General features: G+C 56.5%; 6 protein-coding genes across 6 annotated transcripts; 2 read left to right on the top strand and 4 right to left on the bottom strand.

Annotated features, from left to right (window-relative positions):
* Positions 1-3,273: 3,273 nt before the first annotated feature.
* J3D65DRAFT_170510 (uncharacterized protein) lies at positions 3,274-4,525 on the bottom strand. The gene has a single exon (XM_066794250.1). The coding sequence runs from the start codon at positions 4,214-4,216 to the stop codon at positions 3,410-3,412; it is 807 nt and encodes a 268-aa protein (XP_066649996.1). The 5' UTR covers positions 4,217-4,525; the 3' UTR covers positions 3,274-3,409.
* J3D65DRAFT_170306 (uncharacterized protein) lies at positions 4,383-7,004 on the bottom strand. The gene is made up of 3 exons (XM_066794248.1): positions 6,223-7,004; positions 5,964-6,169; positions 4,383-5,910 (listed from the first exon to the last, which is right to left on the bottom strand). The coding sequence occupies exons 1-3, from the start codon at positions 6,522-6,524 to the stop codon at positions 4,550-4,552; spliced, it is 1,869 nt and encodes a 622-aa protein (XP_066649995.1). The 5' UTR covers positions 6,525-7,004; the 3' UTR covers positions 4,383-4,549.
* Positions 7,005-7,780: 776 nt separating this feature from the next.
* Positions 7,781-9,483, bottom strand: J3D65DRAFT_642310 (uncharacterized protein). The gene is made up of 3 exons (XM_066801975.1): positions 9,329-9,483; positions 8,991-9,269; positions 7,781-8,928 (listed from the first exon to the last, which is right to left on the bottom strand). The coding sequence occupies exons 1-3, from the start codon at positions 9,423-9,425 to the stop codon at positions 8,105-8,107; spliced, it is 1,200 nt and encodes a 399-aa protein (XP_066649994.1). The 5' UTR covers positions 9,426-9,483; the 3' UTR covers positions 7,781-8,104.
* Positions 9,484-9,506: 23 nt separating this feature from the next.
* J3D65DRAFT_642307 (mRNA turnover protein-like protein 4) lies at positions 9,507-10,868 on the top strand. Its single transcript, XM_066801974.1, has 3 exons — positions 9,507-9,894; positions 9,950-10,411; positions 10,553-10,868. Exons 1-3 carry the CDS (start codon positions 9,704-9,706, stop codon positions 10,605-10,607), a joined length of 708 nt encoding a protein of 235 aa, XP_066649993.1. The 5' UTR covers positions 9,507-9,703; the 3' UTR covers positions 10,608-10,868.
* A 1,154-nt stretch (positions 10,869-12,022) lies between these two features.
* Positions 12,023-13,342, bottom strand: J3D65DRAFT_562377 (uncharacterized protein; the record flags this gene model as incomplete). Its single annotated transcript, XM_066797561.1, has 2 exons — positions 12,023-13,090; positions 13,157-13,342. 2 exons carry the CDS (start codon positions 13,340-13,342, stop codon positions 12,023-12,025), a joined length of 1,254 nt encoding a protein of 417 aa, XP_066649992.1.
* Positions 13,343-14,180: 838 nt separating this feature from the next.
* Positions 14,181-18,957, top strand: J3D65DRAFT_170328 (uncharacterized protein). Its single transcript, XM_066794249.1, has 4 exons — positions 14,181-14,415; positions 14,472-14,589; positions 14,646-17,938; positions 18,145-18,957. Exons 2-4 carry the CDS (start codon positions 14,558-14,560, stop codon positions 18,501-18,503), a joined length of 3,684 nt encoding a protein of 1,227 aa, XP_066649991.1. The 5' UTR covers positions 14,181-14,415; positions 14,472-14,557; the 3' UTR covers positions 18,504-18,957.
* The last annotated feature ends 5 nt before the right edge of the window (positions 18,958-18,962 follow it).

Raw genomic sequence — 18,962 nt, 5'->3', positions numbered from 1 at the left:
AAGGGCCGCCAGTTCTGCGCCGGCCATGCACCTTTTCCCGCTGGGTTGACTGACAGCTGCAGGCGTTTGACCAATTTAGAACACCTGCTTCTGTTTCCATGGCCGTCTCCTCGCTCCCGACTCGATCCTCCTGTAGACAACCGCCAGCCATTCATCGCCATTCATCTCGCCATCAACTTATCGGATGACCTTGTTCAAATCTTCGCCGCCCAGTTCAGCAGCCACATCCATTGCAATCCTCACCACCTACCGCATCCGCAACCTATCCCCTGACGCCACCACACGCGCTACTCGGCCTCGCGCCCATCAAAACGCCAAACCCCCCATCTCCCTGCCGTAGATCCCATCTCGGCCGTCCCTGGTTCTGTCTCTGTCTCTGTCTCTGCCTCTGCCTCTGCCTCCGTAATTACCTCACCAATGGCTTGTCCAAAGGGGGCACAAGTGGCTCGTGACGTCGTCGCGCCACACATCGACTCAATCAGCAGCCAAACATCCTCAAACCCACTCCCTTCATTTCATGTCAACGTCTCCAACTCCAAGTCGTCCTCATGTCCACCGGCGCGCCTCAGTAAGCGTTGATTCTCTGGACACCCGACTCTCGGATTTCGTTGAAGTCACAGAGGCGCATCATCTCATCTGACCATGCCTCATCCGGGCTTACCGAGTGGCTAGCTACCTGCGATCCTTCCCTCGCTCCTTTCATCCTGTCGCTCTGATTGCTGTCCGATCTTCCTTCCGGCCGCCTCGGTCGCTCCCGCTGTTCCCTCCGCTCGGGCTCATTTCCAGAGACGAGATCCATCCATCCAGGCAGTCGATCCATGGCCGCCCTGGCGAACAACTTGGCAAGCGGCCAAGAGCATGAGGAGAACGCAATCGCAGTTGGACGTCGACGTCTAGACTGGCGCAACATCAGTCCGTCATCAAAGCACGCGCCTTTCCTCCCTACTTTCGGCCGTGGCTCATGGCTACGTATCGTATGTAATCCAGCCTCTCCCACGGCCGCCGCCACAACGGCAAGCCAAGCCAAGTGCTTACGACACTTTGCGCACCCCGACTTCTAGGAGTACCACCTGCCTTGACCACTCTTGAATTACCCCCCTATCCATGCAAGCACGCTGTGGTCAGCTTCCCATTCACCAAAGTATGACGATCGACACGCGCGCCAGCGGCACTGGGCAGGCGGCAGATCAACCTGCCATTCAGGGCAAAGGCAGTCAGTACTATGTCTGATCCGGCCAAGCAGCAGCGTAGACTGCATGCGGTGTCCAAACGAATGATTCCTCATGGACCATGTTTGCACGACTGGGGAGACCAAGCAGATGATATGTAGCCGCGCAAGTGGCACTGTAGTAAGGTATGCGACTGTATAAAAGAGGATGTGCAAACGACAGGAGAGCAAGAAACACGATCGATCCCATCATCAGGCATAGTCTACAACCCGCCACTTCACCACCTCAATCATAGACAGGCCCCCAATCAAAGTGCCAGCGACATCGCGCGACGCCTCAAATCACGAGCGATTCGCGTCAGGACAGGTACTGTAAGGGGGGCGCGGGAGGCAGTGCGGTAAGTGAATGAAAAATCACTCCCACTCGTACTCCTAGCAACGCTAGCGTAGCGGTGCGGCTGAAAAGTGCGTGCAAAACTAGCGATCAAGCTAGCTAGCTGCTAACGATAGATTCCCTCATCTTCTAGCGCAAGAACAGCGGCAAGAAGACAGTTGGAAGAAGCAGAAGAAGCAGAAGCGCAGCTCGATTGAAGGGGGTCCACGTATCTACCAACGTTTGTTGGTTATGCAATTAAGCAGTGGATCAACGACCCATCCGTCTGGTACCCTCTCTCATTCACGGCCATGGTCCTCGAAAAACCAGCAGACGCACACATCCGATCTGCCATGTACACCACGATGGGCCCATAAAAACAAACCTACCTACCTCTACCGCGCACCCACAGCACAAAGTAGACAGACAACTGCCACCTAGCAGAGAACCAAAACCCTCACCCACGAGGGACAGACAGACAGCCTTGCGTATATTAAACCGGCAGTCCCCAGTCCGCACAGTCCCCTACCCACATGCCTAGTCTAGCCAGCCAGCCAGCCACGTTCCCATTTTTCCATCAATCCTCCCGCCTCTAGGTGTCTCCCTGTCTCCCTGCCTCCCTGCACACACACACACACACACACACACACACACACGCACGCACGCAACCTGCCGCCCGATAGAGGAGCACCAAGCAAGCCCTTCCAACAAAGCAAAGCAAACTATGCATCGCGACCGACATCCTTTTTCCTCCCAACCAGGAGCTAACCACATAGCCATGTAGTGCAAACAACGAGCGGCAAGACAAAAGCGAGGCGCGCGCTCGCGCGCGAAGAATCTCGTGTTCGCAAACGCCATGGCATGGTGTCGCGTCGCTCAGCATCGATCGCCCTCTCACTGAGTATTGGTATACAGGCAGGGATCCAAATGTCCAAATCTGGCCAGCCAGCCAGTAAAGGTAAACAAAGGCATACCTACAGTACTACCTACTCCCCCCGGCAACCTCGATGGCGCGCGAACTGAACTCGGTCTGCCTCCAAACCCGCCCACCACCACCACCGACCCCTGATCTACGAGCCGGCCAGCCAGCCAGTAAGCCAGCCAGCCTTCACCCCGACCGAGTACGCCGAACGACCGACCGTCCGGCCGACCGACCGACGACCGCCGCCGCCGCCGCTCGCCGCTGGTGCGCAAAAGGTAAGGATGTGGGATGTGGGACGTGCGTGGTGCGGGTTAGCATTGGACGCCGCGGCCGCCCGCACGCCATGCCATGCCATGCCCACGCCCATGCCCATGCCCACGCCACGCACAATCCTCGCGCGACTACTTGGCCACGGACCCTTCCACGGCCTCAGCCCTATCTGTCCTGTCGTACCTGCGTTGGTGCGTAGGGCCACCAGCTAGCCAGCTGCTAGGCTAGGCCAGGGTAGGCTAGGTTAGGAGAGGCGAGGTGAGGTTGAGGGGACATGGATGGTGAGGTGGTGGTGGTGGTGGTAGATGAGAGAGACAGAGGTGAGCACGCCCACGTCACTGCGCCGCTCACATACGCAGTCAACCCACCTCTTTCGTCCCATCCAATCCATTACATCACGCATCGTCAGAGACAACAGCAGACCATAGATAGGTAAGTGGTAGATAGACAAAGAAATAAAATTTCCTTGTAAGACGATACGATACGGTATAAAACTCTTCCGCGCAGCGGGAGGTATATGTAAAGAAAAAGGAAAAAAGCCCAACCAAAACCACAAGGAAAAACAAAAGACAAACAGGGAGAAAATACAGACACAGACAGACAACACACCGGGCACTCTTACACCGACTCCGTCAACACAACACCTGAACAAGGTTTAGAGTAGTAGAGGGGGGATTTAGAAGAAGGGGACGAGGAGGATGACACACGGCTTTCCCCGGTCCACCCGGGCCCCTCGGACAACCACAAATGGGAAAGTAGAAAGAATAAAGCGGCGTTTGAAAAAAGGGGGGCTCCAATCGACCACATTTAGGAAGAAACAAGAAAAGAATTCAAACCAAGAGAGCCAACGAAACGGGTCCTCAATTGACAGGCTTCCGTCTCGACTGTCCCCCGCCTCCGTGTATGGCGGCAAAAAGAATAAAAGACGTTTCTGGTGTGTGTTTGGTGACGCCCAAAGATCTTTGCCACATGTATGTTTGATATTGCAGTTTGTTCCCACCCTACGATCTTTGAGAAGGTTATTTCCCAAAATTTGTGAAGAAGATGTGAAGAGAAGAAAGAGTAGAAAAAAAGAGAAAAAAAAGTGTGCGCCGAGCGTGCCGCAGGTTTCGAGAGATCCGCAAAGAAGGCTTCCGCTCACGGTAGACAAGGAGAAGAAAAGTTGTGTGGAGACCACGCGAACAAAGAAAAATGTTGAAAGCGAAGGCACGCGTTCTCGCGATTCAAGGTTGTAAGGAGAAGGAGAAGAGGTGGAGACGAAGTGAAGAAGTAGAACCAGCAGACCAGCAATAAAAACAAGGCTCAAAAGCAGCCGAAAACCCGGTATGCTGACAAGTCGAAGCGGTAGAAAAGAAAACAAGACCAGAAGAGTTGGATCCAAAAACTGAACACGATTTGTCCATGTTTCAGCGCAGCGCAGCTCAGCCATGAAAAGTACGGATGGCGCAGGCTCAGCCAGTCCGCCTTTTGCAGTCAACTTCATTTCTGTACCGGCCGTGTTGTCCCATTTCCCATCACTCCTCAACTAGCCATCCGAAGCAAACGCCGAACTCTGGTTTCCTGGGCACTGATCCTCCCGGTCTCTTTAAACCTCCAGAACTGGTATTCTGGGATATTCCTCGATCGATTACGATATTAGTTGTTGGCGGCAACTACTCGACGACACGTGAAACAGCTCGCACACAAAATGCCGCTGGAAAAGGGGTATATGAAAATTTGGCGTGGTTGTTAACATGTAGTGCACCGCGGGTCAATCCCAGGGATTAGCTTTGGGCTCGGGCGCATTGCGCTTCCGCAGGAATATCCGCGGCGCAGGTCACATTGTCGGTTGCTGCTGAGGTTGCCCGGGCGAGAGACTTGACGGGTCAATCGTGCCGAACGATACGAGATTCGACATGTCGAGATCGTCAAGATTCTCGTCGCCCATGGGCGACCGGAAAGGCAACGACAAGGATTGCTTCGCATACATATCGCTGAGGGAAACGGTGTCGTCGGACATGCCGTTGTCGTGTGTCATCGGGTAGAGATCCGCCGAAGATGCTCGCCCCAACGAGGTAAGGGGCGGCGACTGGTTCGCAATGATCGGGTCGCCATGATGGCTCATGGCCGACATGGGAGAAACAGACTGAGCAGGCATGCTAGTTTGGTCTGGGAGCGGGGAGAGGTAGGGGTTGCTGTACGGCGTACTGAACGTGGCCTGGGGCATGTTGTCTGGTCCCGGGTTCGAGGTGTAGAAGCCGGGCGTGCCGTACTCGGAAGGCGAGTTGGCCGTGGTTGCAGACATCGGGTATTGTTTAAAGTCCATGCCGTACCCAGCCGAAGTGTCAATGCTGAGGTTGGGGCCGATAGGGCCAGACATGCTGTGTTGCGGCACCGGCGCGTAGATTTCCTGTGGTTGCGACATGGGGGTCTGGGAGATCGGCGTCTGCGGCATGGGCGTCGTCGGCATCGGGGTGTAGGACGCCGGGTACGACGTCTGTGGTGGTTGAATCATGAACGGCTGCATTGGGTTCTGTCGGAGCATCGAGAAATCCATGGCAACAGGCACCGATCGACTCCTTTGACGCTTGTGACCCCTGGCCGGAGGAGGCTGAAGATGGCCGCCACCGCTCATAGGTGGTGGCATCTCAAACGGACTTTCGTGATACATGCCCGAGTGGGGATGGACGAAGTGGTTCGGCTGGGATGCTGGCCTGTGATTGATGGGAGAAACCGGGGCAGACATGGCGAGCTGGTTCGGGTCGTAATAGCTGTGCCTGTTCTGGAAAGACTCGAGCGAGACGAGCTTGGCGAGCTGTCCACTAAGAACCTTGGGTGAACCGCCGAGATGGTGCACCAAGACCTGAGACGCTTGCTGGTCCTCGGTAAAGTCGCCGCATTGGTAGAAACCACCGGAGCCGGAGGAGTCCATGAAGAAGTTCGGGGGTCGCATGAGTTCCACGATCAAGCCTCCAGAAGGCGATGCGCCCTCGGCGGCGTTTGCATCTCCGAGCTCGAGAGAAATGTTCTTGATCGATGAAAAGGGATACTCGATCTTGTAGCCTGCCGAGTCATTGTTGATATAATAGGTCACACAGCACTTCTCAGGGGAGTAGAAGATGACCAGATCCATCGAGTTTTGCCCGACGCGCTTCCATGAACCAATAGTGAGAGAGCGGCAAACAAAGTGGTGGATGACTGAAGACTATCAGCAAGGTATCACTGGTGTGAGACACGAGTACACTACTAACCGACTTTGGAAGAGCTCGTATCGGTGTTGAGGAGCATGCCATGGCCGTAAGGCATGCCACCTCCGCGGCTGAGAAAGTTGTGGTGCAGGGTCTTGCCCGACTCCATCGCCTGCATGGCGAGGTACCGGCGCATCGACTCTGGAATGTCATTGCAATCCTCGCCGCTCTCGATGCTCTTCTTAGCGAGGTTCTTTATCTTAGCTCGCCTGGGCCATGATTAGCGTCGCGTGCGGGAGGATCTGGAGATGGTTCGACAAACCTGTTCTGGAACCAAATCTGCACCGAGCGCTCCGTCATGTTGATCTCCTGCGCAATCCTCTCTCGGACTTGAGCAGTGGGAGTAGGGTTCTTGTTGAACTCCATCTCGAGAGTGATGAGTTGGTTTTGCGTGGCCCTCTGGCGCTTCTGGTTCTTCTGTTGCTGCGTCAGGGTCGACTTGCGCGGCGGCCGGCGCGCAGAGCCGTTCTGACCAGACTGGCCAGGCGTGGAAGCGCCCGGCGACGTGGCCGAGACGGGCGTCGTGACCATGGTGGTGGGCTGAGGAGCCGTGGTTGACTGCATGGCCGTCGCGATGGGCGGAGCAGCGAGAGATCGGATTCGGCCTTGACTCGGGCCAATAGGGTTGTAAGAGGGTCGAGGTCGAGGTTATATCCAAGAGGTTGACGGTCGTGAGGGTCGTGAAGGAAAGCAAGACGTTGCGGTCGGAAGACGGGTCAAGATGAGTGTCGGACGGGCTCAGGAGAGCGTTGGGCGCGGCAGCAAGCAGAAGGAGCGGCGACGGCGGAAGGGTATGGCTCCAGGTCGTTGTAGTATCCAAGCTCTCTTGCTTTAGTCAGGCACAGGAGCAACTGATCGACTGAGACTCTGAGCGCGGACAGGGCTTCAGCGCAAAAAGGATGTATGGCCGAGGGACAGTAAGGAGGGGACGGGCGTGGCCCAGAAGAGAGAGGCAAAGACGGCCGGAAGGAGTGAACGGCGTCGATGGGGGAAAAAGAGAGACTGAACGCGAAGAGAGCGTGGGTAGCAGGCACAGGATGGCCGAAAAGAGACGACAAGGCAAAGCGACACCTGGGCGGCGACGAGTATTGCGAAAGCGAGGTATAATGACGGAGAGGGAGGGTGGGTGCTGAGAAGGACCAGAGGATAGAAAGGGGGGGCAAAAAGCGGTTTTGGTTCGACGGCAGCGCCGGCCGCGTTGGCTCCGCTCGAGTTAGCGGCAGGGGTATTGATGGCCGGCAGGGTCGCCCTGCGGCGGCGCGGCGCAGCTTCGATCACGGCGCGGTCCAACGCTGGAAAAGGCTCAGGCAAGTCGAGTAGCACCACCCAGTCAGCCAGCCAGCCGGCGAGTTACTGTCGTTCGTGATGGATGCCGCCGTTGGTCGTGGTGGTGGTGGTGGTTCTCGCCGTCTTCTTGCTCGCCCGTCTCCCTCCCTCACCTCACGTTGCACCACCCACCCTCGACCCTCGACCCTCGACTACGCGCCACGACGCAGCACAAGCAGCCCTCAGGAACGCTGCACGTCTAGTCAGGAACAGTCCTGCATGCACACGACTCGGCCCTGTCCTCATTGGCCCTGTATATAAATAGCCGCTCCGCTCGCTGCTGGCAGTTGGCCGTCGGCTTTGGCGGGAAGCATGAGAGACGCCCAGCCTCTGGGATGTCGTCCCTCGACGGATGCGACCACGTCGTGGCACCCAGCAGACGCTCCGAAAAGAAAACCACACCTGGTCGACCCTCTCGCTCTCGCTCACCTGTGCTGACAACTATGTAATGCCCGGGAAACCTGCTCATGCTCGCCCTCGTTCCCCCCCCTCCCCCCCGAGCAAGTCCCCCACCATGCCCCCCGCTGCGACCGAAGCCGCAACACCTTGCGGAACGCGCTTCCCGCCGTCAGGCACAAGGCACAAGACACACGCGCCTCAGTGCATCACGGGTCACCGAGCCTCTTCTCAGCCTCAGCGCCCGGCCTGATGACGCACCACGAGTCGCAGACGGCTCCCTGGCTGCTGGACTCTTCCCCCTCCGCCTCCCCGTCCACTTTCCGACGAATGCCAAGTCAAGCGCAAACTGCCCTGCCCTTCCCTTCTGCTCCGATGCTCGAGCGCCTGTCTTTGCCTTACACTACGGGATCTGCGATCGGCTAGGATGAGTACTGAACCTCTACGCCAACGGCGCGAAAGATCTGCTCCCGTCGTTTCAGATCGAAGCTGGCTCCCACCGTGAACAGGAGTTCCTTGACTCTGCCCTCCCACAACACCCCGATCCTCCACTTCTGATCAACTCGCGCCTTGAGCACTCCCGTGACATCCTCGTCGTGTTGCTGAGCCCTCTTGTTGCGCGTCGTCGCCCACTCGGCCCGTATCATTCGCCTTGCCCACTCGGCCTCGTCTGCCTCCTTCCTCCGCTGCCACAACTCGCAGCCAAGCTGCAGATCGCTCTCGTTTGAGTAAAAGTTGAAGTCGAATCGCGAGCAAAGCGCGAGACTGGGCCCGGCCTTGACCGCATACGTCGACGACAGGCTCCCCATCAGGGGATTCAGCGTGAGCGTCATCGTATATGGGAAGCCGGCATGCTGGGGAAGCGTTGCAAACCTTAACCCAGTGCTGATTCCCCCACTCTTATTGAGCAGCCCATAGTAAACCTCTGCGCCGGCGCTGAACCGCCCGCTGACTCTCTCGGCGCTTTGCTTCTGGGTTCTCCCCTCCACCGCCTCAGGCCCCCTGGGGTCATGCCCGAAGTTGTAAAGGCCGCGGGCGCCGAGGAGCGCGCTATCCGTGCTGTAGAGCAACTCGGTGCTGTACTTGCCATGATCGTTTTGCACCACGCCGAGAATGGTCCCACCATTATTCATGTTCGAGTCGCTGACCGCTGCTATACGAACTTGCCGCGTCGGTGAAACGCGACGCAGGTACAGCGCTTCGAGCGAGTTTGTGGGCAGGAACAGTCGCCCGTACAACACAAAATCTGAGCACGGTTTTAGCAAAGCCGCACGTCGCTGTCGGACCAGACTTGTTGGAGGAGCGCACCTCGGCGGTCAACCCTCTTTCCCCGGTGCCATAGCTCCCACCAAAAAGGCTCGTCGGGCCTACGGAGCTCTTTGATGTGCCGGTAGCCGCGAATAAGGTTGTGGAGGTCGAGCTCGCTCGTACGAGACTTTGCGTTCAGCGGGAGCGACGAGTAAAGGTAGGACAGGGAGCCATCGACGACTCCCACGGTGCCAAGCGAGTAGGACGTGGCAAAGTTTGGAGACGACAGAGACGAGAGGTTCAGCCGCAGTCCCCAAGGCGTCTGGAAGTCCAGCAGACCTGCAGAAAATTGTTAGCGCAGAGACTCGACCGGTGCTGTGTGGTGGTGTTCGAGGTACCTTGAGCCGTCGCTGTGAGGTAGGAGTACGAGTTGTCATGATTCCAATGCGACGCTTCGTGGAACGCATTCTGCACATAATCCATGAACCCGAGCATGTCGCGCCGTCAACATGCTGAGCTGGGAGCTCCAAGACTCGGTGAGGAGTTGTTGTGGACGGGCAGGAGCTCGCTGGGGGGCATGCGGGCGGGTGCTGTCGCGCGCGCGGTCGGCGACGCCTCGCCTGAGCTTGCGCTTTTTTGGCGCCGGGCGTCGTGAAAACCTGCCGCGGCGCCGATAAGATAACCCGGAATTTTCAACACCACCGCAACTTTTTTACCGCAGCGCGCTCCCAGCTACGCAACAAACCCTCTCCGCCGTCGCAAATTCCGTCAAGATGCCCAAGTCCAAGCGCGCCAAGGTCGTTCACCTCTCCCAGGTCGACAAGAAGGGCAAGGAGCATTCCGAGAAGCTGTTCAACAATGTCCGCGAGGCTGCCGAGAACTATCAGTACATTTTTGTCTTCGATGTCGAGAACATGCGCAACACGTACCTGAAGGAAGTGCGACAAGAGTTTTCGGACAGCAGGTATGCTTTTTGCCGTCGCGTCCGCTGCAAAAGGAGGTTCTAATGCCTTCTCCAGATTGTTCTTCGGCAAGACCAAGGTCATGGCGAAGGCCCTCGGCACCGACCCGGCTTCAGAGCACCTCCCCAACGTTCACAAGCTGACGGGGCACCTGACGGGGAATGTCGGATTGATCTTCACCTCGCGCGAGCCGGCCGATGTCATTGAATACTTCGAGACGTACACTCAGACGGATTTCGCCCGCGCAGGCGTCATAGCGCCGCAGTCGTTCACTGTGCCGGAGGGCATCGTGTACAGCCGGGGCGGCGAGGTTGCAGTCGAAGAGGACGTGCCTCTGCCGCATCCGATGGAGGTGACGGTGCGCAAATGGGGCATGCCGACGCGCCTGGACAAGGGCAAGGTGATGCTGGACCAGCCGTACACCGTGTGCAAGGAGGGACAAACTTTGAGTAGCCACCAGACGGCGCTGTTGAAGCTCTTTGGCGTGGCAATGGCCGAATTTAAGATCCAGCTCAAGGCGTAAGTCATCTCACTTGTCCGTTGGAGGGGCGCGCGCGCCATCCGCGGCATTTGCATTCCCCTCTTCTGTTCCCCCGCCGCTGCTTCGCAGGCGAAAATTCCACCCAGTCGATCCATCAATGTGCTGATAAACCACTGCAGATACTACAGCGCCGCAAAGCAGGAGGTTACCGAGATTGGCGCAATGGAGGAGTAGTCACGTTCTCTGCAACTTGCATTTGCACAGCGCATTTCCCAAAGTTTTCTGGCGGGATGGGTATGGGCGGGCTCCGGCGTTTTATTTGCGGTGTGCATTTCTTTTTCCAGAAGAGGGATTGATTCACGGGTCCAGCATCGGGAGAGAGCACACCTTTCACGTGCTAGAATTTGAGATACCTCCAAAATCAAAAAGAGTTGAAAGTCAACAATGCCTCCCGCCTACCTAGAAGCCCCAGCAACCCGTTTTTCCACAGTGGCGACGTGAGAGAGCTGAATTGGCAATTCTTCCCTCGCAGCAGATACGCAATCCCTGGAACCCATCTTCATGGTTGCTCCTTTGATGGTCTCAACGAGTGCCATCACTTTTTGGCGCGATCAAACCACATAGTTCCCTGTCCCATCCACTCGTCTCCTCGCACTTCCTCTCGAATGTATTCACGATGAGTCCACACAATTTTCCCTACCCCACAGCAAAAGTCCAGCAAGCCAACCAGTAAACTCGAATCGCAGCCCCTCAATGCAGATTGTCGAAATACTAATACACAACCCACCATCAAATCAAGCCATAGACAAGCAGGCTCAGCACTTGAGCAGCAACCGTGAACGTCGTCCAGCAATAACTGTCCAACAGCACGACTTTACGCTGTAGCAATCAACCACGAGGCAGAACTAGACAGCGAAACAGACTGGTAGGTGGCATCGTGGTGTAAAGAGCTGGCTGGGTGTCTGTCTGCCATTTGCCTTCGTCATCCGCTCAGTCTGCGTCGAAGACTGCCTGTATCGTGTATGTCTGCCCGTCAACGCCTGGCCGGCCACTAACCCACCACACTACATCTGAGTATCCATCCGTTCACCTCAGCACTAACAGAATGCTTCTTGGTGGCGCTGGAGTACGCCAATGTGTCACGCCTCGGGCTATTACACTGCCTTTTCTTCTCTCTGTGATGGATGCAAGGTACAACGCGGAGTCGAGGTCGTGAAGTATACGCCACTGTAGACCTGGCCTGCTCTAGTTCTGTTCAGGCTTCAAATCTACGTATTCCTGTATACGATAGACTAAACTCTCAGGTAGCACACACAAGTCCTAGCAAAGCTGATGACGCGCTTAATGGCAGCAGTCAAAACGTCTGCAATGTCGACAGAAAGAGGACTGCAACTACAACGATAGGCAGAGCAGTGAGGAATAGACAACCAAGGCATGTTGTGTTGGGCCTCCCAGTCCTCTCGCCCGGCCAGTCAGCCACCTTGTCACATGGATGGTAGAATCTTCCATGCAGCCAAATGCAAGGCTTCGCCCTTGCTTGCCATGCAGTGGAGGGTTTGAGTTTTGAAATGATTGCATGGTTGCTCTCGCTTCAGCAGCGCCCTCTCGATTAGGTAGGGCACGGCAGCCTATTCCGAATCGCGGTCAGGTCAGTCGTCCGAGCCATCAGAAGCTCCTCCGAGCGCGTCATCGGAGAGGACATGGTGATCGTGCTCGTCTGCGTATTCCTGTTCACTGCCATCATCGTCGATGGATCCAGCGTCGTCACCATCTGGTCCAACGTGCTCCCCAAGTTGGCTCTTCAACCCCGCCAGTATGTCCTCCAACCGCGCCTTGAGGCCGGGCACACGGGATTGGGCCATTTGAGCTTCTATCTCTGCAATCTTCTCCCGCATCTCATTGACTGCGGCCGTCTCGCCATCGTCGCATGTGACATCATCGCACGCAGTGCTGGCAGTATTCCTACAAGGTGACTCCTCAACGACAAGGCGAGGAGAGAAGCACGCCGCAAAGTCTTCAGCCATGCGCCTATCTCTGATGGCAAAGACGACTTCGAGTGGTCCCCAGCTTTCGCTGGCGCTTGCTCTCTTCTTGCCTTCGCCGCCCCGCAAGACGGTCTGCCAGGCCCTGGCTATCTCGCCCACGGGGTTCCCGTATGCGCCGCATCCCCAAGCGCCGAGGACTAGTCTATCGACGCCCTTTGCGCGCGCAATCCGCAAGACGGCGCGCATATTGCTGATGACAAGCTCGCGGTCTCGCGGAGAGGCGTAGCGCTTTGGCGCGTCGTCGTCGTCGTCTTCACCGCCGCCATCTAGGTCAGGAAATCTGAGCATGCCAGCAGAGATGACATCAACGAAGAAGCGGTCTCTCTTGTTCAGGTCGCGGGCGTCTTCGTCCCAGTGACGGAACACGAGGACGTCGGGTGTGTAGATGGCGCCTACCTCGGGGAGGCGGTAGAAGGCTTCTTGGAGGGACGGGTAGAGGGTTGTGCGCATGCAGAGGCTCTCTTCTTGCGAAGTGGCACCATTGAAGAGGCCACCGCCAGGGCGCAAGGGTGACGCCATGTTGAGGACGGCCGTGCGAGATTGCTTTGCAGTGGGAGACGAGGCCAGAAGGGTCGCGGCTTCAAGCGTTTCTGCCGCTTGGAGCCGTATATGCGGTGGAGCGTTGGACATGGCATGGTGGCTCCCGTCTGCTTCGGCAACATGGTCACGGTGCTCGTCATGACTGTGATGGGGCCTTCTCTTGCTGCCCTTGGTCTTGACCGGGGGCTTTGGGGTTACTCTTGATGCGCCTTGGGGCGGCGGGTCCACTATGAGCTCGGCAGCACCAATGCCTCGCCGAGCGCGAGGGCAGGACTTGAGGATTTCCGGGACGCACTTGTTGACGGTGGCCTTGGCCTGTCTGGAGCGAACTTGGCGGCGAAAGGACTGGGGCGGTTTGACAATGGTGGGTTCGGTACGGCCCATGGCGCGACAGGGCCCAGCAGCGAAGGCAAACTCCCTTGCAACGCAAACGAATCAGAAGCGTGGCGGCGATGCGATCGATGGCTGCGAGCAGTGGTGGTTGGGGAAGAGAGGGAACCAGCGGAGAGGACGGCCGACTGGAGGCGGCGGCGGTTAGTGCGTCATGGCTCGCCCGGCCAACATGGTGTCCATCCAACTCTCCCCGCTGCATCTCAACGTTTCTCATGACTTTGTCAAGATTCACCTGGCCGCGACACGCACTCATCATCTTCTTTTTCAACTCTGGCCTGTGGGCCAATGTCTGCGGGAGAGGACCCTTTTTTCCTCGATGGAACATGTGCAATGACATCGGTGGGGGGCATGCGTCACGCAGGGCTCTGACCACCGAGCTGCTGGGTGGTTAGCCAGGGACTGTCTTGACTTCTTTCTCCCCTCCCTTTGATTCGAGTCTCCCCGTGTCTTTCCCTGCTGTTTCGCTCTGCCGCAGTTGGCTGTGAGCCGTTCCGTCTTGTCTCGTTCGACTCTCTTCTTCTTGTCTGCAGCGGCTTTTTTCCCTTTCTCTGTGCGCCTCTCGTCTCTGCCGCTGTCGCCGTCCGGGACGTCGTCTTTGGAATGCCGTCTGATGGACCCGTCCTGCGCAATGACGATCATCCAGGCATGCTTCCGGGGCACAGGCTACCGAGATTGGTTTGGAGCAGCAACAGTGGATCGATTATTGCTGCAGCATCAGCTTAGCCAGGGCGGCCGTCCTGCCGGGCGCGTCCTCCCGCGCCGCTAAGGCTGCCGATTGACGTCAACGTGCACATTTGGCATGTCATTGCCTCTGTTCTTTGTGATGTTGATCCAAGGGTTAAATATTTTGGTCCAAACCTTTACCACCCTTCTACCGTGTTTTCGGTTTCTGTTTTCTCCGAAACGCTGCACCATCTTTTCAGCTCCATCATCCGTCCCTCTGGCCTCTTGCGAAATGTTCTCTCAATGACAACAACCTGGCTCCAAGTCTTTCTACATCGAGGCCTGTTCTCGAGCTGCGCTGCCTGAATGATTGCCACAATCATCAGCCATGAGCTCCGCAAGTTGGTCTTTTCTGGCTCCAATCCTGGAGTCGTGTCTTGCTGACCGTTCAATTGAGATACACGGACACTGGCCAATTCCCTTCTCATCCTGCTGGACGTGAGAGCCTGCTAGGCCTCGATTCCTGTCCTCCAGAGTCATCCGATGTTTGCAACGCCCTGGACGCCTTCGCACAGGTTATTGCCACCCAACTCAACGTCTTTGGGGCCTTTGTAAATCTGAGCGATGGCAGATCCCAAAGACTCGTGGCTGGCAATTGGGGACGGACGAGCAGCAATCCCGACACCTTGCGGTTGGCAAGGTCAGAAGCAGACAGAGAGACCTGGCTGTGGTTGGCACGACGAGCAATTGTACAGGCACCCGGGCCTCTGCTGGCCAATGGAGCCTTTGCCGTTGACCTGATGCACCACGAACGGACGGCCGACTTGCCGTGCGTCTCCGATGCCCCACACTTGAGGCACTATGCTGCTGCTCCCCTAACCACAAAACTTGGGATCCAAATAGGGACGCTGTTCGTTGTCGACAATTCGATGGGTCGAGTTAGTGTCTCTGCCGACGACCTGGAGTTTTTGGTTTCGGTGGCCAACAAGTGTATGTCTCAATTGGAAAGTACTCGGCAAATCTATCTTCGCCAGCGCGTTGACCGCATCTGTGGAAGCCTTGGCTCCTTCATCCAGTATCGATCGTTGTTTTCAAAAGTGCATGAAAAGCGTCCAAGTTTGGGTTCCTGGAGCAAATACCGCAGTTCGTCAGCATGTGAAGGCATGGCCATGGCGAACCAGAACGACGATGCCCTGACGCGATCAACGCCCGGTCCAAATGCTGCAACTTCATCAAACGAGCAGTTCGAAACTTCACACATGTCCGACGAACGTTCGAAACCTAACGAAAGCCCTCTCAAGCAATCCCCAGAAACAACCTACCAGAGCGTTTTTCGAAGAGCTGCAGAGTCACTTGGAGAAGCCTTGGATGTGGACGGTGTTTTGTTCGTCAATGGCGTTGTCAATTTGAAAGGATCCTATACCTCGGCAGCAGAACCGGACCAAGGATTCAGTGCGGATGCTGCTCGAAAGCCAAGGTCAAGATCCGCGGACTTGACACTTCAGAGAAGACCATCACTCATTGGCCAAAGCCATTCTCGCTCATACAAATCACAACAACGTCGTCAACGGAGCGAGTCCCCCGGCGAGAGGATTTTCGCCAGCACAGACTACCACAAGAAGAACTTCGCCAGACACCCTGGAGAAAGCCTTGGTTTTTGGTCGAAGGATTCCTACGGTCAACCCTGTACAAAAGAGCCAGCTGACACTGGCTTCGGACTGAATCACATCGACGAAAGATTCCTTCAACTTCTTGTCGAAAGGTATCCATGTGGAAACATTTGGTACATTGAAGAGAACCACAAACCCTTTACCTTTTTCGGTGAAGAATTGCAACCAGCTCATCCTCGAGATGACGTCGCGCAACTGTGTCGTGCGTTTCCCGAGGCCCGCCAGTTGATATTCTCCCCTTTGATGGATCCGATCAGTCTCAAGCTCCTGGCGGGATGTTTTGCTTGGACAAAGCAACCATCTCCCATTTTCACGCCAGGCTCTGACATTAGACCACTTCGTGGCTTCTTGCATGCCGTCGAAGCCGAAATATCCCGTCTAGATACGGTCGCGGCAGTCAAACAACAGGAAGCCTTTGTATCCGCAGTCAGCCACGAGCTCAGAACACCTCTTCATGGGATCCTCGGTGCCGTCGAACTTTTTGGAGAAACACAGCTAGATAGCTTCCAGCAAGGACTAGCTGAAAGCATCCGGTCGTGCGGGACTACGCTACACGATACACTGAGCAGCGTCCTATCCTACGCACAGATAAATCAGTTTCAACGCCGCCGAAAGAGACCAGAAGCTTATGGCCAGAACCAGTTTTCATCGGAGATTTGCAACATATCTGATCGCACTAGCTACGGGATATTATCCGCCACTGATATTGCCACCCTGTGTGAGGAAACGGTCGAGGTGACGGCCGGCGGGCACGTCTACAACAACCCGAATTCGATGGAGGACGTGGTAGTCACTCTGGACATCCAATGGCGGGATAATTGGAGGTTTCTGACTGAGCCTGGAGCACTCCGCCGGATCATGTCCAACATTATTGGCAACGCGCTCAAGTACACCTCCAAAGGGTTCGTCGGCGTCTCTCTTCACGTCAAAGAAGGACAAAGCTTCGATAAGCCCTCGAGCTCCGACAACGCCGCAGATCGAGAACTGACCGAATCGCCCTGCTCGCCCATCGTCAGTCCGAAGACGGTGTGGAACAGGAACAACGTCTTGGAAGATTCTGTGAGTTCCGTCAAAGACAACGTGAAACACGTAGTCTTTACTGTCACGGACTCAGGAAAAGGCATGTCCCGAGATTTCCTGGAGAAACACCTCTTTGTCCCGTTCACACAAGAAGACTCTGGCATGGCGAGCCAAGGTGTCGGTTTGGGCATGTCAATCGTCAAGAGTCTCGTCGCGCTTTTGGACGGCAAGATTCACGTCCGCAGCCAGCCACGCAAAGGCAGCAGCATTTCCATTTCAATCCCGATGGTTGAGGGCAGTGTTTGCAATTCAAGCACTGCCATTACATCAGCTGACCGCGCCATTTCTCTTCTCAGAAAGAAACAGCCGAAAGTGGCTATTTTGGGGCTCCCGCCGATGATCAAGGACTCTTTGAACATGTACTTGCGCGACTGGTTTCAAGCAACCGTCCTGGATCCAGAAGAGGAAGTCTGCGAGCCCGACATACTGATTGTGGAGCAGACAGACCAGTACATTGCAGAAAGTGCCAAGCTTCAGTGCGAAGCTGGAAGAGTGGCATTACTCGGCATTGGCGTGAGTCCCTCCTTGCGGCGCACTTCGGCGGCCTTTGAATTCAGCTTTCGAGTTCAAAAGACGGCCTGCCGTCCGCTTGGCCCCAACAAGCTCGCCAAATCCCTCTTTGCGTGTCTGGAGGATCCATATGGCAATCCTCTGTCGAGCAAATCCATACACTTTCAGTCAACCTTTCCACCCCCGGAGCGCATGGACGTCGACCCACCGTCCCCGGATCCGTACTACGCCCCTTCCCCGACCAAGCGTCCACGGTACTGCGAGAACTTAGTGCAGGGTAATGGGAAGCAAGCAAATCCAACGCCACTGCTCACGCAAGTACCCCAACTCACTCACTCGGCCTCGCCGCCAGTCATTCCTCCGCCAGATGGTCGCAAGCGGGATAGTCAATACGATTCGCCCATCACCACGCCCACGACTGGAACCAGGCTGAGCAGCACGACGGCGACGGCGGTGGAGGGTCAACAGCATCAAGAGCAACCTTCCTCGGCACGTCCGCGTCTGCTGCTCGTCGACGACAACGAAGTCAATCTGATGCTGCTGGGCAGGATTATGCAAAAGCATGGCTTTGTGAACTACGAGATGGTGCGCAACGGGGAGCAGGCGGTCGACGCCTTTGAGCGAGCGCATGGACAGGGCTCAGCGTTCGACATTGTCTTTATGGGTAGGTGGATTCACTCGGGGAATGCGCCAGGCCAGAATCATGCAACGAGCTCCGCCACCCGTTTCCCTCCCCTTCCCTCTTCCACACTCTTCTTCCACACTCTTCTTCCAGTGTGGAATCTTCCTACGAACCCTCGCCCGCTTTACTCTCCGCATCGATCAACCACGCACGCATTCCACACAAACTGACGCAAACAAACTCACCAGACATGATGATGCCCATCCTCGACGGCTTCGCCGCGACCCGCGCCATCCGAGCCATCGAATCACGACCACGCCACCGCCCCTCCCCACCACTTCCCCCTGCCACCGTGGCGCCCTCCCCAAAACCATCCTCATTGCCCGCGGAACCCCAGCAGCCGCCATCTCGCTCGTGCCACCACTCCGGCGATTCATTGTCGCCGGGGGCCCTCGTCGTCGCCCTCACGGCGCTGGCGTCGCGCTCAGAGGAGGAGGACGCGCACGCGGCGGGCGCCGACGTGGTGCTTTCGAAGCCGTTCTTGCAGGGCCGCGTCGTCGAGGTTGTCCAGGGGTGGCTGGGCACGCTTGGGCAGGGGGCCACGTGAGAAGAGCCTGGCGGGGGGCAAAAGGGGGTTTGAAAAGCGGCAGCGATCATTGGGATGATGTACTACTACTTATGATGGTAGTAGGCGAGATGGCTCAGATTTGAAGGGGGGCTAAAGAGAGGGATATGAGAGACAAACACGTGCGTCTTGGTTTTGAGGTTCTCCACTACTGTATGATGGATGGATGCGTGGATGTAGCCTTGAGCGGACCAAGTGTTGTTCAGATAGCTGGGATGGGAGGCGGGGTGATGGATTAGTGAGAGGAAGGAAAAGGCCGCCGTTGGTTTTTGCGTGCTTGCTAATTTATCGTCCGATCGTTCGTTTGTACTTTATTGCCGTGTATCGGGCGTACTAGTGTCCGCAATGGATAGCAGAACTCTTCGAATCTGTCGAGATACTTGAAGAGGGAGCACGTGCGAAGGCAAAGGCATTCAAGAGAAAGGCAAATCAAACTACAAA

The sequence above is a fragment of the Phyllosticta citribraziliensis genome (assembly GCF_038025025.1).
Source record: "Phyllosticta citribraziliensis strain CPC 17464 chromosome Unknown J3D65scaffold_16, whole genome shotgun sequence".
NCBI lineage: Eukaryota > Fungi > Ascomycota > Dothideomycetes > Botryosphaeriales > Phyllostictaceae > Phyllosticta > Phyllosticta citribraziliensis.
This window is presented reverse-complemented; position numbering and strand designations above follow the sequence as displayed.

Coding starts and splice junctions, on each gene's coding strand:
- J3D65DRAFT_170510 (XM_066794250.1), bottom strand. CDS start 4,216: ATGAAGTTGACTGCAAAAGGCGGACTGGCTGAGCCTGCGCCATCCGTA.
- J3D65DRAFT_642310 (XM_066801975.1), bottom strand. CDS start 9,425: ATGCTCGGGTTCATGGATTATGTGCAGAATGCGTTCCACGAAGCGTCG. Junction 9,270..9,328: donor CCTCACAGCGACGGCTCAAG/GTACCTCGAACA, acceptor AATTTTCTGCAG/GTCTGCTGGACTTCCAGACG. Junction 8,929..8,990: donor AAAGAGGGTTGACCGCCGAG/GTGCGCTCCTCC, acceptor AACCGTGCTCAG/ATTTTGTGTTGTACGGGCGA.
- J3D65DRAFT_170328 (XM_066794249.1), top strand. CDS start 14,558: ATGTTTGCAACGCCCTGGACGCCTTCGCACAG. Junction 14,590..14,645: donor CCCTGGACGCCTTCGCACAG/GTTATTGCCACC, acceptor GAGCGATGGCAG/ATCCCAAAGACTCGTGGCTG. Junction 17,939..18,144: donor GTTCGACATTGTCTTTATGG/GTAGGTGGATTC, acceptor CAAACTCACCAG/ACATGATGATGCCCATCCTC.
- J3D65DRAFT_170306 (XM_066794248.1), bottom strand. CDS start 6,524: ATGCAGTCAACCACGGCTCCTCAGCCCACCACCATGGTCACGACGCCC. Junction 6,170..6,222: donor CAGATTTGGTTCCAGAACAG/GTTTGTCGAACC, acceptor ATCATGGCCCAG/GCGAGCTAAGATAAAGAACC. Junction 5,911..5,963: donor TACGAGCTCTTCCAAAGTCG/GTTAGTAGTGTA, acceptor GATAGTCTTCAG/TCATCCACCACTTTGTTTGC.
- J3D65DRAFT_642307 (XM_066801974.1), top strand. CDS start 9,704: ATGCCCAAGTCCAAGCGCGCCAAGGTCGTTCACCTCTCCCAGGTCGAC. Junction 9,895..9,949: donor CAAGAGTTTTCGGACAGCAG/GTATGCTTTTTG, acceptor TGCCTTCTCCAG/ATTGTTCTTCGGCAAGACCA. Junction 10,412..10,552: donor TTTAAGATCCAGCTCAAGGC/GTAAGTCATCTC, acceptor AAACCACTGCAG/ATACTACAGCGCCGCAAAGC.